Genomic DNA, 12,945 nt, shown 5'->3' with positions numbered 1-12,945 from the left:
CACTGTAGAAAAGTTCACATTGAAGGTTTTTCACAAAATATATATTTTATATAAAATATACATATTAGCAACATATTGCTTTTGAAGTTTTCAAGTAAAAGTGAAAAAATTGGCCAATATTTAACTTATCTGACACAACACTTCAAACTTCACATTAGTTTGTCTTTTTCATATTAAACAAAAAGCAGTACATGTAAATATTTGTAAAAGTGTAAAAGAGTATATACAGCAAATAAAGAAGCTAGGTTAAAGCCATGACCTTCTAATCTATGTGGTCCAATTTCATTCAGTATAGTCAAACCTGAAACTTATGTATGTATGTCCATATGTAATTTCATGTGTATATTATATATGTGTGTTATATATAATGTACATATATACATATATCTATATACATATCAATTACTCAAGATGATCTAGTTGGGTCTTGAGCCACCAGAAAAGAGCCAAACCAGGAATAGATCAGGGGTGGGATTACATATATAGTATAGAGAGAGAGAGAGAGAGAGAGAGAGAGAGAGAGAGAGAGAGAGAGAGAGAGAGAGAGAGAGAGAGAGTATAAGAGGGACAGATAATCCCAAAACAATTGATGTATCTACTCACAAAATTCTCTCTCTTTTCTATTTCTTATAGTCTTTGTCCCATCCCATTCCTAGTTTGGCTCTTGGCTCTTTTCTGGTTGCTCAAGAACCAACTGGATCATCTTAATTAATTGCTCATCATCCATGAATCATATCTGCTCTTAGAACAGGTAACCCCTTGACAAAATTCTCAGAGGTACAAGAAGCATGTAGTGCATATATACATACTCACATGCAATCAAGAAAATATTTTTAAAATACAGTCCAAAAATTATATCAAGAAATAAAAGTAATCAGAGAAAAAATACAAGGAAAAAGGGAACTCGGCATTGGCTACAGTAAATAGTTTGAAGAAAATGATCCAACACTGTGCTTAAAAGGAAAATGGACATCATGTCAGCGCCTTGCCTTAGTAACAACCACAGGATAAATGTGGCATCCATCAAATATGGTATCCATAAAGTGGCGAGTAGGTACAAATGCAATGATAATCCTTGATACAGAATATAGTACAACACAGTGATATCTACCAATATAGGACTGAAAGAGGAAATTTTGAAAACCATATATCCAATAGCTCTGAGGTACCTTTGAAATGGAAGTCATAAGGGTATTTGTTTTTGGAGTTTAGTCATCACACTTTATCTTGCCTTTAGAATTAAATGAACCACATCATGAGTAATAACCACATAATTATACAATATAACACATTTAGTAGTGAATACATATTATATCTTTTTTTTCTCAAGATAAGCTAGTGACTACATTCTTTCTGGTTTTAAGAATATTCATCCATCCAAAAAATATTGTATATTTAACATACGTTAAATATGTTCGCCATAGAGGTACTGCATTGAAGGTAGGCATGAACAAAAGACCACATATGAAAAACTATCCAAAAATGTGTCCATGAACCACAGAACAAGCACTCCTAACTTATGTAACAAATTATTTATAAACAGCATATGCTAAAGATAGTTCCTATTGTTCCTAATGAACTTATATGAATGTGACATTATCTGTGGGTGGAATATAATTAGAAAAACAATACCGGTTTTTGCTGGTATTTCAATTCTATTAAATCAAATGTTTTGGAAAGGGAGAAATCTAAAACGTTTTTGCCATTGCATCTATAAGATACAATCAGAAATCTCACCTAAAACTTTGGACCCAGGTCCTCTGGCTCTAATATTTAGCCAAAGCTTTCTGACCAAGCATCATACAAATGTTATTTTCATAGATGTGCTTCATCAATATCAATGTATTCATAGGGATATACACATCAATGCTTTTTACTAGTTCTCTTTTTAAGTTGAAAAAGTATGCTGAAACTCACCAATATTTCATAAACTTCATGCTTCAATAATAACACAAGAATATTTACTTAGTACTTATGTGAAATTTTTCTTTGCATTTGGAAAGACCCAAAGTAGGTAAAGAAGAGCATTAGGAAAAGGGCTGGGTGGGGCAGGGAGACAAAGAGAAGAGAAGTGAGGCAAGGTCTCTGTGAAATTCCTTCCCCGTTGGAACGAGACTCAGTGGTGAGGTTCAGCCATATTGGAGCTGGTTTGGGAAAGGTTCATGTTTTCATAGGGAGGAGACAAAAGGTTCTAACAGGTTATCCATTAATAAGAGCCCTCTTATGGCTTAGAATAATAGGGCTAAAGAGTTAAAGTTAGAAAGGTCCCTCAATGTTATCTAGTCAAATCCTCTTATTTTACAGATGAAGGTTAAGTAGAGTGAGAATCAACTCCCGTTTCTCTAACTAAAATACTCGCTTTTTCCTGGGAATAGTTTATCTCCTAAAACAGTGTTTTGAAACATAAAACATTTTGTCAAAGGCCCTCAAATGGCAAAGAAATTCAACATATTTTGAGGGATTTCTCCAAATCTAGGTGCTTCAGGTAGCTTCCATAACCAAGGCTCTTTCTAATGTAGCACTAATAAATTTGGGTCCAGAAGACTTAAAGAAGAGACTAAGTTAAGCGATAGCAGTGATTACTCAGGAAGAGACCATCTCAGATCATAAGCTCCTAGAATACAACAAACCATTCCAGGTAATTCTCTTTGTATAGCAACAAGCAAGTGGTTCTTACAAGTTTGTACTTAAGGAATGTTTGGGGTTTTTTTTGCTGTTGCTTTCTTTGCTTTTAATATTTAGCCTTCATTTCTGAGTTTAAAAAAGTCTATGGATTTCTTTTTGCTTTTACATTATAAAGTAGCTGATTGCTGCCACTTTGTTGAGAGGTCTATTGTAATAATGAAAAACAGTTTAGTAAAACTGATGATGCAATGATCTCATCTGAACATATGTTTGACATTTTACAACTGTACCAACTTCTTCCAACTCTGTATTTTTAAAAATTAACTGAAATATATTTTTTCTCTCTCCTAACCCCTAGCCTTATCAAAAAGGAAAAACAAATTCTTATTAAGCATAGTCAAGCCAAGTTCCCTCAATGCCTGTACACAAATACATATATCAGTGCATATATATGTATATATCCATATGTCTCAATCTGCACCATAAATTCATCATCTCTATGTAATGCATAGCATTTTTCATTATAGGTCCCCTGAAATCATGAATGGGTCATTATATTCATTATAGTTCTAACAGCTCTCAGAATGATCTGTTTTTACACAGCAGTTGTTATGATGTAAATTGTTCTGCTGATTTTTTTCATTTCATTCTTTTAATCAGTTTATAAAAGTCCTCAAAATTGTTCATTTTTATAATATTGATATTATAGTATAAATTGCTCTTCTGGTTCTGTTTACTTCTCTCTGCATCTATTCATATGTCTTTCCATGTCTTATTGAAATCATCGATTTCCTCATTTCTTACAGCACAATAGGATCCCATCACATTCATATACCACAACTTACTTGGCCATTCCTTAATCAACAGGCATGCCCCCCATTTAAAGTTATTTTGTTTTGTTTTAGCCAACCCAGTAGTCTTTCATTAGGCCTCCTCTTTAACCACAGACACCAACATTCTCCTCTTCTATCATCAGCTTTAGTTTTAGTCCTTTCTTTTGGATGAGGAAGGAAGGAAAGGCTTTTCCTTTAATTCTAATTAAATTCAAGGGTGTCTTCTTTTGTTGTAACACATTTTAAATCTCTCAGTTTCACTTTTGTCCCTTCGGAATTTCTTTCTTTTGAGGAAGTAAAGAATTTATTTTTGTCTTTTTTCTTCCTTCCTTCCTTCTTTCTTTCTTTTCCTTCCTTTCTTCCTATCAGTGATAATTGAGCTGAGTTTTCCCTTTCTTCACACTGAGGTGTTTCCTTTTCTCTTAGTGTGTTTTTTTTAAACTATAGCTTGAATATCTGTCACTTTCATCTCTTTCCCTCAGGGACTCAACTGTCAGTGGAGGCCTTTAGTCTTTCACTCTCACTTTTACCTTTCTCCTCATAAATACCTTCTTACTGCTTAGAGTTTAAAACTTTCACTTTCATCCCTTTACTTAAGTCATCACTTCCTTTACCTTAGTCTTCAGCCCTTTTGCAGATGCATTATTTTCTTTACCAGCAAGAATTTAATTTAAAATGTAACAAAAAACCTAAAAAAAATCATTATCTTATATTGGTATTAAATGTTACTCTACATATATATCTCCATCTTTGTTGCCTTTCCATAAATCTATAAACAATTTGTAGCCAGCAGCAGAATCATCTGTGGGTTTATATATCACCTAGCATAGCAATAACAACACACTATTGTTAATACCATGCAAATGACATACAAGGACTATAAAATGCTTAATATTTCATGTTTCACAAGTTTTCAAAACAATGTGCAAAAGAGGTCATAACTACAAAAAACACAGCAGTTTTAAATGTTCATAAAAGACCCGCTTTAATCCCTAATTACGCATTGTCTCCGGCATCCAAGATGATAAATATTACTAACAAAATTAAAGCATCATCTGATTGACAATAAATTCAGTTTGGTTCTAGTTTCTGTCTTTTTAAAAACAAACAAACACGGAATCTTTAAGAGAAACTAGTTTCTTCATTAACTCTTTTTTTTTTGGTGGGGGTGTGGGAAAGGGAAGCTGTGATTCCACTGGTATAAGGTAATCCTGGGTGAGGAAATGCCCTCTACCAATCCAGATCAGCACTTTTTGGTCTCAGAGAGTTGTTTGGAACACAGGGGCACACAGTCTGTATGTGTCAGAGAAGGCACTTGAACCCAGGTCTTTCTAGTTCCAAAGCTAACTATTCACCACACCAGGATGTCTCTCCTCTACAAACCTTCATTAGAGAAGCAATGAACAATACCAGGTGATTGTGTAATTTAGAAATGATGGGGAAAATCTGCTGGAAAGATTAGAAATGTAAAGGTTTTTTCCCATGCTGATTCCCTTGGAAACTATTGTCAGAATGAACATTCTGTTGTACTGATTAATGGTTACAATTCTGAGTAGAATTTGCTTTTAAAAATCAAACACAACAATCTGGCTGTCTTTATAAATGAAAAAGGATATTACACCAAACAGTAGGCAAATAGCTTCTGAACAAGAGAGCCATAAATTACATACCCATGACTTAATGCAGGATGAGTTAGAATAAGAGAAGAAGGAAACTTCTTACAATGATTTGAAATGGGGGAATGGTTATCAGTGCACTTATATCAGTGGTTCAGAAGTACTATTTCTTTGCTAAAATTCATACTAATTCTTAATGGAATAGACATGCTTGGAAGATACAGTGTAAGAAATGAGCACTTTTTAATAAGATAAAAAGGTTTCACGGTTTTTTTTTCAAGATACCTTGTCTCAAAAGAGATGATAATTCTAATAAAATTATTTGAAAATTTTCCATTTTAAAAAATCTGTCAAATTGTACAGTTTCCTAAGTCCATGCCTGTGAATTTGTCAACTGTAATTTTTTGGTTGTTCAAACTGCTTACAGCAAGATCTGTCTCACTTACCAATTGGGCTTTTTCTTTGAAAAAAATACACATGTTCTACAGCTGTGACCATATTGACATTTTCCATTCCCTTAAATAACCATCTTAGCAGTGTTGATTCAGAGAGGAATGTGGTCTAATAATGTCAGCAGAATAACTATAGTCATCAGGAGAATGCTTCCTACAACACTTTGAAAAGAGAAGGCTGCTTATACAGAACACAAACATCTTTACATGAAAAAAGCAAGAGGGAGTTTTCATTACCTTTACATTAGGTTTCTTTGTTGAAACGCCTCTATACCAACCTAAAGTAAAGGAAAAAAAATATGTTAGAAGCATGCCATTATGAGCTTTACTCAAGACATATCTGGGAGTACATTTACCAAAATGGGATGAATGTCAATATAACTCAAACTATTATTAAAGTTCTTTTTTTTCTTTCAAATTCTGGATTTGGGCCAAGTATTTGCCTTTATAGAAGATGACCTAAAATGAATATGACACCATTCGCTTCTGTCACATGACTAAATGCAGCTTAGCTGTGTAAGAATCATAGTGCCAGGAGTTTAAAACATTATCATTTTATACAGAATGCTAAAGCCTAGGAATTGACCTATTCAAAGTCATACGGTGAATGAATGAGACTATGATACAAATCCCAGTTCCCCTAACTCCTACTTTCACTATATTTTCCCTTCCACCGTATTCCCACTCATTTTTACCGAGGGCTTTCACATTTCTTATTCCCAGGATTTCAAAGGGTCTGTTCTTATAACTTGGTCTCATTTTAGCTCTTTAAAAAACAGACTGAATAATGTAATATTTCAATTTTTCAAAAGCAGTTATTAATACCGTACTAGTTCTCAGTCAGAAAGTTATCTTATTTAATCCAAAAATATTTCCTGTTCTTCTATTCATTTTATTATTTCTACTGTTTTGTTTTAGTGACCACGATTCTCTTTCCCTAACCATTCTAGTTGTGTGAGAAAGAGTTACCATCTCATTCCTTCAGTAAAAGCAAACTATCAAACAACAACAAAACAGAGATCCATCTCTGCCCAGTCCAGCGGCTAGGAAAACAATTTTGAAAAAGTCCAATTTACTTGTATGTCAATTTCTCTCATTCTGAGATTAGAATGATCTCCTTCCCACTACATACCAGTCTAGGAACAAAGACCCTGGACTCACTGGAGTGAGTAAACTCAGGATATCGCTACTAGGCAAATCAATCAATAAATAAACATTTATTAAACACCAACTATGGTCCAGGCACTGTGCTAAGCTCTGACCACAAAAAGGTCAAAGACAAAGGTAAAGGACTCATGTGCACATGAATATTTGTGACGGCACATTTTCTTGTAGCAAAAAACTAGATATTTAGGATGACCTAAAGTGAATATGACACCATTCCCTTCTGTCACATGACTAAATGCAGCTTAGCTGTGGAAGAATCATAGTGCCAGGAGTTTTAAACATTATGGTATAATATAAAAGTATTATATAAAAGTATTTGCCCATCAGTTGGGGAATGGCTTAACAAATCATGGTATGTCACGATTTAGATATAAAGGCTGATACTATAAACAAACTAGGATAGCAAAGAATAGTTTACCTGTCAGGTTTATGGAGAGTGGAAGAATTTATGACCAAACAAGAGGTAGGGAATATTATGAAATGCAAAATGGATAATTTCGATTACATTAAATTGAAAAAAAGGCAAAAAATGAATCCTACTCAATTCCTTGGATTTTTATCCTCTGAAAACTGCCAATTTATATCCTTTGACCATTTTTCAATTGGGGAATGGTTCTTATAAATTTGATTTAGTTCCCTATACAGCTTAGAAATGAGATCTTTGTCTCGTTTCTTTAACTTCAGAGAAATTTGTTGCAAAGATTTTTCATTAATAATTAGAGGAACACAAATTATACCAACTCTAAGGTACCATCAGATTGGTAGGGATGCTTGTCAGATAAGTCAAGGCAAGAATACAGAAAATGATACATGCTGGAAGGGCCATGGGAAAACAGGTATACTAATGCTCTATTGTGGGGAGGTGTGAATTAGTTCAACCATTTTGGAAGGCAATTTGGAACTATGTCCCAAACCTATTAAATTTTGTATACCCTTTGATTCAGCAATACAGCTACTAGATCTATACCCCAAAGAGATCAAAGAAAGAAGGAAGGGAGCTAAATATACAAAAATATTTATAGCAGCTCATTTTGTGGTGGCAAAGGATTAGAAACTAAGGGGATATCCATCAACTGTACAGTAGCTGAACAAGTTATGGTATATGAATGTGATGGACTAATATTGTGCTGTAAGAAATCATGAAGGAGATGGTTTCAGAAAAACTTGGGAAGACTTGTTTGGATTGAACTTGTACACAAAGTGAAATGAGCAGAACCAGAAAAACAATTTATATGATAACAATAATATTGTAAAGATAATTAACTTTAAAATACTTAATAACTCTGATCAACACAATGACCAGTCACAATTCGAAAGTATTCATGATGAAACATGCTATTCACCGGCAGAGAGGGAGTGGATGAACTCAAATTGTAAATCAAAGCATATTTTCTCTCTCTCTCTCTCTCTCTCTCTCTCTCTCTCTCTCTCTTTGGACAGAGTTGATACAGGAATTTGTTTTGCATGATTTCACACTTGCAATGAGTTTTGTTTTTCTTGCCTTCTCAATAGATGGGGGAAGGGAGAAGGAAGACAGAGAATGGGGAACTGGAAATATAATAAAATTGAATTTAAAATATAAAATAAGATGTTAAGAATGAGCCTGGCTCACAAATAACTTAGAAACTATATTCATTTACACTGTTTAATCTAATAAATGGTTTTATCTATATATACTGGAACCAAAAAAAGGACAAAGACAAGTAAGATGGAATCTGCAGAACACCATCCAAAAAGATCCCAACTTTAACACATCAAGAAACATGATTGCTATACTCCAGAACACCATTAGATTAAAGAAAAAATACTGCTACTGATAAGAAAAAGATAGATCTTGTACCACAGATAGCCCCAGTCAGAATCACACAGGATAATGTTTCTAATATGAGGAAAAGATTGGAATATGATATGCTAGTAGGTAAAGGAAGGAATCTAGATCCAACAAAAAATAAATTTATAGAGCTAAGTACAAGAGGTAAAATGACATTTTAAAAGAATGACTGATTTCCAAGAACTCTTCTCAAGAGAACCAGTGATGGACAGAAACTTTGCCTCAGTAAGGCAAAAATAACAGACAATATAAACTTAGAATTGGTTTTTTTAAAGTTTTGAACAAGCTGAAAGGACTAAACTTTGGTCAATTGTGTAATCTTGAAAGAAGAGACTACTGTCTCTTGGGAATCCCATCATCTCTAAGTATCAATGATATAAGAAGAAGTGACAAGATCAAGGAAGGAAGATCAGGAAAGCAATGGATAGGAAGAAGGATGAACTTAGTATTTTACCTCATTGGGGAAATCAAAGGAAAATATTATTCAAATGAAGGGAGGAGGTGAGGAATCTTATGAACTTCACTCTCATCTGAACTAGGTAACAGGAAGTTAAAATAGTGAAAAAAACACAAAACATTAAAAAACAGGGGACTGGGCTGTAACTGAAAAAAAGGAATAGGGAAATTTGAAAGGGAACATACAGGGCTGGAAAATGGATAGCTAAGAGCAAAATAAATTGTAACAACACAAAGCTAGCTGATTATCAATACAAGAGAGAAAGGGTGAGACCCAGCAGTTTGAGTCTGGGCCAGGAGAAGAGGGAGAAGTTTGGGAATGGATTGTCCTCAAAAAATAAAAAAAACCAATCTATTTAGTGGTGATTTCATTATCTTTTCCTTTTTCTTTTTTCTACCTGGGCCATAACACCTTCAAGTCTTACTCTTGCTCAGCAAGAAGCCCACAACACTTCATACCTTCTGCTTTCTGGCCAGGCTTCCAGATGCCTCTGGGCCATATCACCACTATTCACCAATTCCTACTTCTCTGATGTGATCTTTGTGGTCTAGGGCTCAAAGCATTAGTGGGCCTGTTTTGTTGGATGAAAGGTGGGGCCTGGGACACAAGACATCTTGCTGTTGGCTAGGCTTCCAATGTTCCCTGGGCAATGACACTGACAGATACTACCTCCTCTCTCCTGACAAGAGAGAGAAAAATGAATTCTATTCAAAATATCTGAAAAAAATCCATTGAGTATCTGGGATTTAAGCTACCCAGATACATTTAGGACTTATATAAATACATCTATACAACATTTTAAAGAAGCAAAGGAAGACTCAAATAATTGGAGATATATTAATTGTAAATTGTTAGGCTGGGCACAAAAATTATGATTATTACCTAAAATAACTTATATATTTAACACTACACTAATTAACTACCAAAAGATTACTTCATATAACTAGGAAAGTCAGTCAAACATTTATTAAGCAATTACTATATTCCAAGCACTGTGAGGGCAGGGAATACAAAAAGGCAAAAGACAGTCCCTGACCTTGAGGGGGTCACAATCTAGTAGGGGAAGCAGCACATAAACAACCAGGTAAAAAAAAAGATACGGGGAAAATAGGAAATAATTAATAGAGGGAAGGCACTAGAATTATGAAGGAAAGACTTCTTATAAAGATGAGATTTTACCTGGGACATGAAGGAAGCCAGGGAAGCCAAGAAGCAGAGATGAGGAAGAACAGCATTCCATGCATGGGGAAGAACCAGTGAAATGCCCAGTCAGGGCAGGGCATTGTTCAAGAAACTGTTAGAAGGTCTTTTTCAATGGATCAAAGAATGTATAGAAGGAGGGGATAGCATAAGGTGTAAAAAGACTGGAAGGCAGAGGAGGGGTAGGTTATGAAGCCAAACATAGGATTTTGTATTTGATCCTAGAGGTGGTAAGGAGCCGCTGAAATTTATTGAATAAAGGTTTGATATAGTCAGTCCTATGCTTTAGAAAAATCACATTCAAAGGCTGATGGACTGGAACGGGGAAAGGTTTATGGCAAACAGACCAATCAGCAAGCTATTACAATAGTCTAGGCATGAGAAGAAGAGGGCCTGCACAAAGGTGGTGGCAGTATCAGGGGAGAGAAGAAGGCATATTCAAAAGATGCTGCAAAGATGAAATCAACTTGGCAACAGATTGGTTATGGGGGGTGAGAGATAGTAAGGAGCTGAAGAAGACACCTAGATTGTGAGCATAGGAGGATGGGGACCTCAACGGTCATAGCAAAATTTGGAAGGAAGAAGTGTTTGAGGTTAAAGATAATGAGTTCAATTTTGGACATACAGAGTTTAAGCTATCTCCTGGAATCCAGTTTAAGATGTCTAAAAGGTAGGAGACCCAAAATTACTTTCACAATGGAGGCTATTTTAATATTCCAGTTCATAAGCATGAACTGCATCTCTCAAGTCATGCCTTTCATTCCTTCTTGTTCTGGGAGGATGGGTGTATCCATAAAGCCAAAAAACTGCAAAAAGAGCTAAAGAACAAACTCTGGAAGGAAATGACTAATGGCAGCAAAGGGCAGGTAACTATTCAATAATGCAGGTTTGTGATGGAAAACAACAGAAAGCAATAACAAAAATAATACCAATTAAGTGAAACAAAATATAACTCAACACCAAACTCTTAAGAAACTCATCAATACAATTGAGGCACACTTAATTAAAGAAAGGTAAAGAGACAGATGGTGACTTTTCTGTAAAATCTAATAAATTTCTAAGCACCTCTAAAATAATTTATAATCTTAATATCAAATATCAATATGAGGAATTAGACTTGCTTTGCAATGATTTACACTTAAATAAAGTAACTTGAATCCATTAAATATAACTCTTCAGTAACTCCCCATCTCCATCAGGATTCTTCGTTTAATTTTTCCACTTACTTCTCTTAAATAGCTATAGTCTGTATTTTATTCTTTTGATTTTAGATTATTTTGCTTAACATTGCTTCTTAAAAATTTGTCCATATTTATTGATATTCTTTGCATGTATTGATCTTGGTTGCCTTACAACATCCCATTACATTAGTATAACTTCTCTATGCAAGTTTCTTCCAGATTTTTTGCAATTACAAATGGTGTTGCTATAAAAAAATAAAACCTTGAACAGATAGCTTCTTTGCTGCTCTTGATAACATTCAGGGAATGATAATGAAGCATGATTATTTTTATACTGTTTATTATCTATTAACAGATTATTCTTTAAAAAGACTGTACAAAAAATTTTAAAGATTTTGAAAGTTTTAGATTCCTCCGTTAATTAATGACTTTATCACCTGTTTCTCCCAAATCCATTAACACTGAGTTTCATGTTCTTTATTATTCTTGCCAGTTTGATAACTGTGAGTTGATACCTCAAAGCTACTTTAATTTACAACTTTTTGCTTGTGAGTCTGAGCATTTTTTCAGATGATTAACAAATGATGATCCCTGCTTTCAGAACTGTCTATTCTTGTCCTTTGATAATTTATCCATTATGTCCTAGGAGTTACTTTTGTAAATTTTAAACAGTTCTTTCCGTATTTTAGATGTTGTTTTTTGTCATATTTGCCATATTTCCCAAAATGTAATTTTTGCTTTTCTTTTTATTATAATTTTTATTTTTAAAGAAAAATTTCACTTTAATCTATCTTGTTCTTGTTAATTGCTTATATGCATATACATATATTAGCCATACTTGTGAATATGTATAAGTCCTGTATCCAATTGAGTTAACTGAGGCATGTGGTGTGATCTGCAGATCTAAATCTATTTCCCAACAAATGGCTAACCAATTTACCCCCAAATCCTTTTCCCATTAAAAAAGTTTCTCTAATCTTAGCAAACAGCAATTATATGTATGTACACACATATGTGTGTATATATATATGTATGTGTGTATATATACATATATAATATATAAATATACACAAAATATACATATAATAATAGATATAATATATATATGTATGTACAACAAGTAATTATGTGCCAAGCACTATGCTAAGTGTTGGCATACAAATAAAAGCAAAAAGAAAGACAACTTCTGCCCTCAGTTTACATTCTAATGGGGAAAAGACAACACCAAAAAAGAAAGCTGAAAAGGTGGGGGCAGCATACCAGAAGCAGAGCCAAGAGTGGTATAAAAGATGGCTGGCCTGAGTCCTTCCTCAAAAGAGAAGATCTATAATAATAATTAGCTTCATATAATAATAGTAATTGTATATTATAAGAATATTCAATATAATAATTTAAATATTAGTTATATAACAGTAATTATATTAATTTATTATAGCAATATCATAATGATAATCAACTGTGAAGTACTGTACTCTGATCAATAAAATGATTGAAGATAATTCCAAAGGACTCTTGATGAAAAGTGCTATCCATCTCCAGAGGAAGAACTGATGAATTCTGAGTTCAAATTGGAAGATAATTTT

At 33.9% G+C, this 12,945-nt stretch overlaps 1 protein-coding gene across 1 annotated transcript in view; it reads right to left on the bottom strand.

The window, feature by feature from the left end:
• Positions 1-12,945, bottom strand: part of DOCK3 (dedicator of cytokinesis 3) — a 450,567-nt gene that overhangs the window by 413,105 nt on the left and 24,517 nt on the right. Inside the window, exon 3 of the mRNA XM_036739628.1 lies at positions 5,764-5,804. Coding sequence (XP_036595523.1) covers positions 5,764-5,804 — 41 coding nt within the window. The remainder of the gene's footprint in view (positions 1-5,763; positions 5,805-12,945) is intronic.

Source organism: Trichosurus vulpecula, chromosome 9, assembly GCF_011100635.1.
Source record: "Trichosurus vulpecula isolate mTriVul1 chromosome 9, mTriVul1.pri, whole genome shotgun sequence".
NCBI classification, from domain to species: domain Eukaryota; kingdom Metazoa; phylum Chordata; class Mammalia; order Diprotodontia; family Phalangeridae; genus Trichosurus; species Trichosurus vulpecula.
The sequence above is the reverse complement of the archived record's forward strand: the minus strand, read 5'-3'. Positions and strand labels throughout refer to the sequence as shown.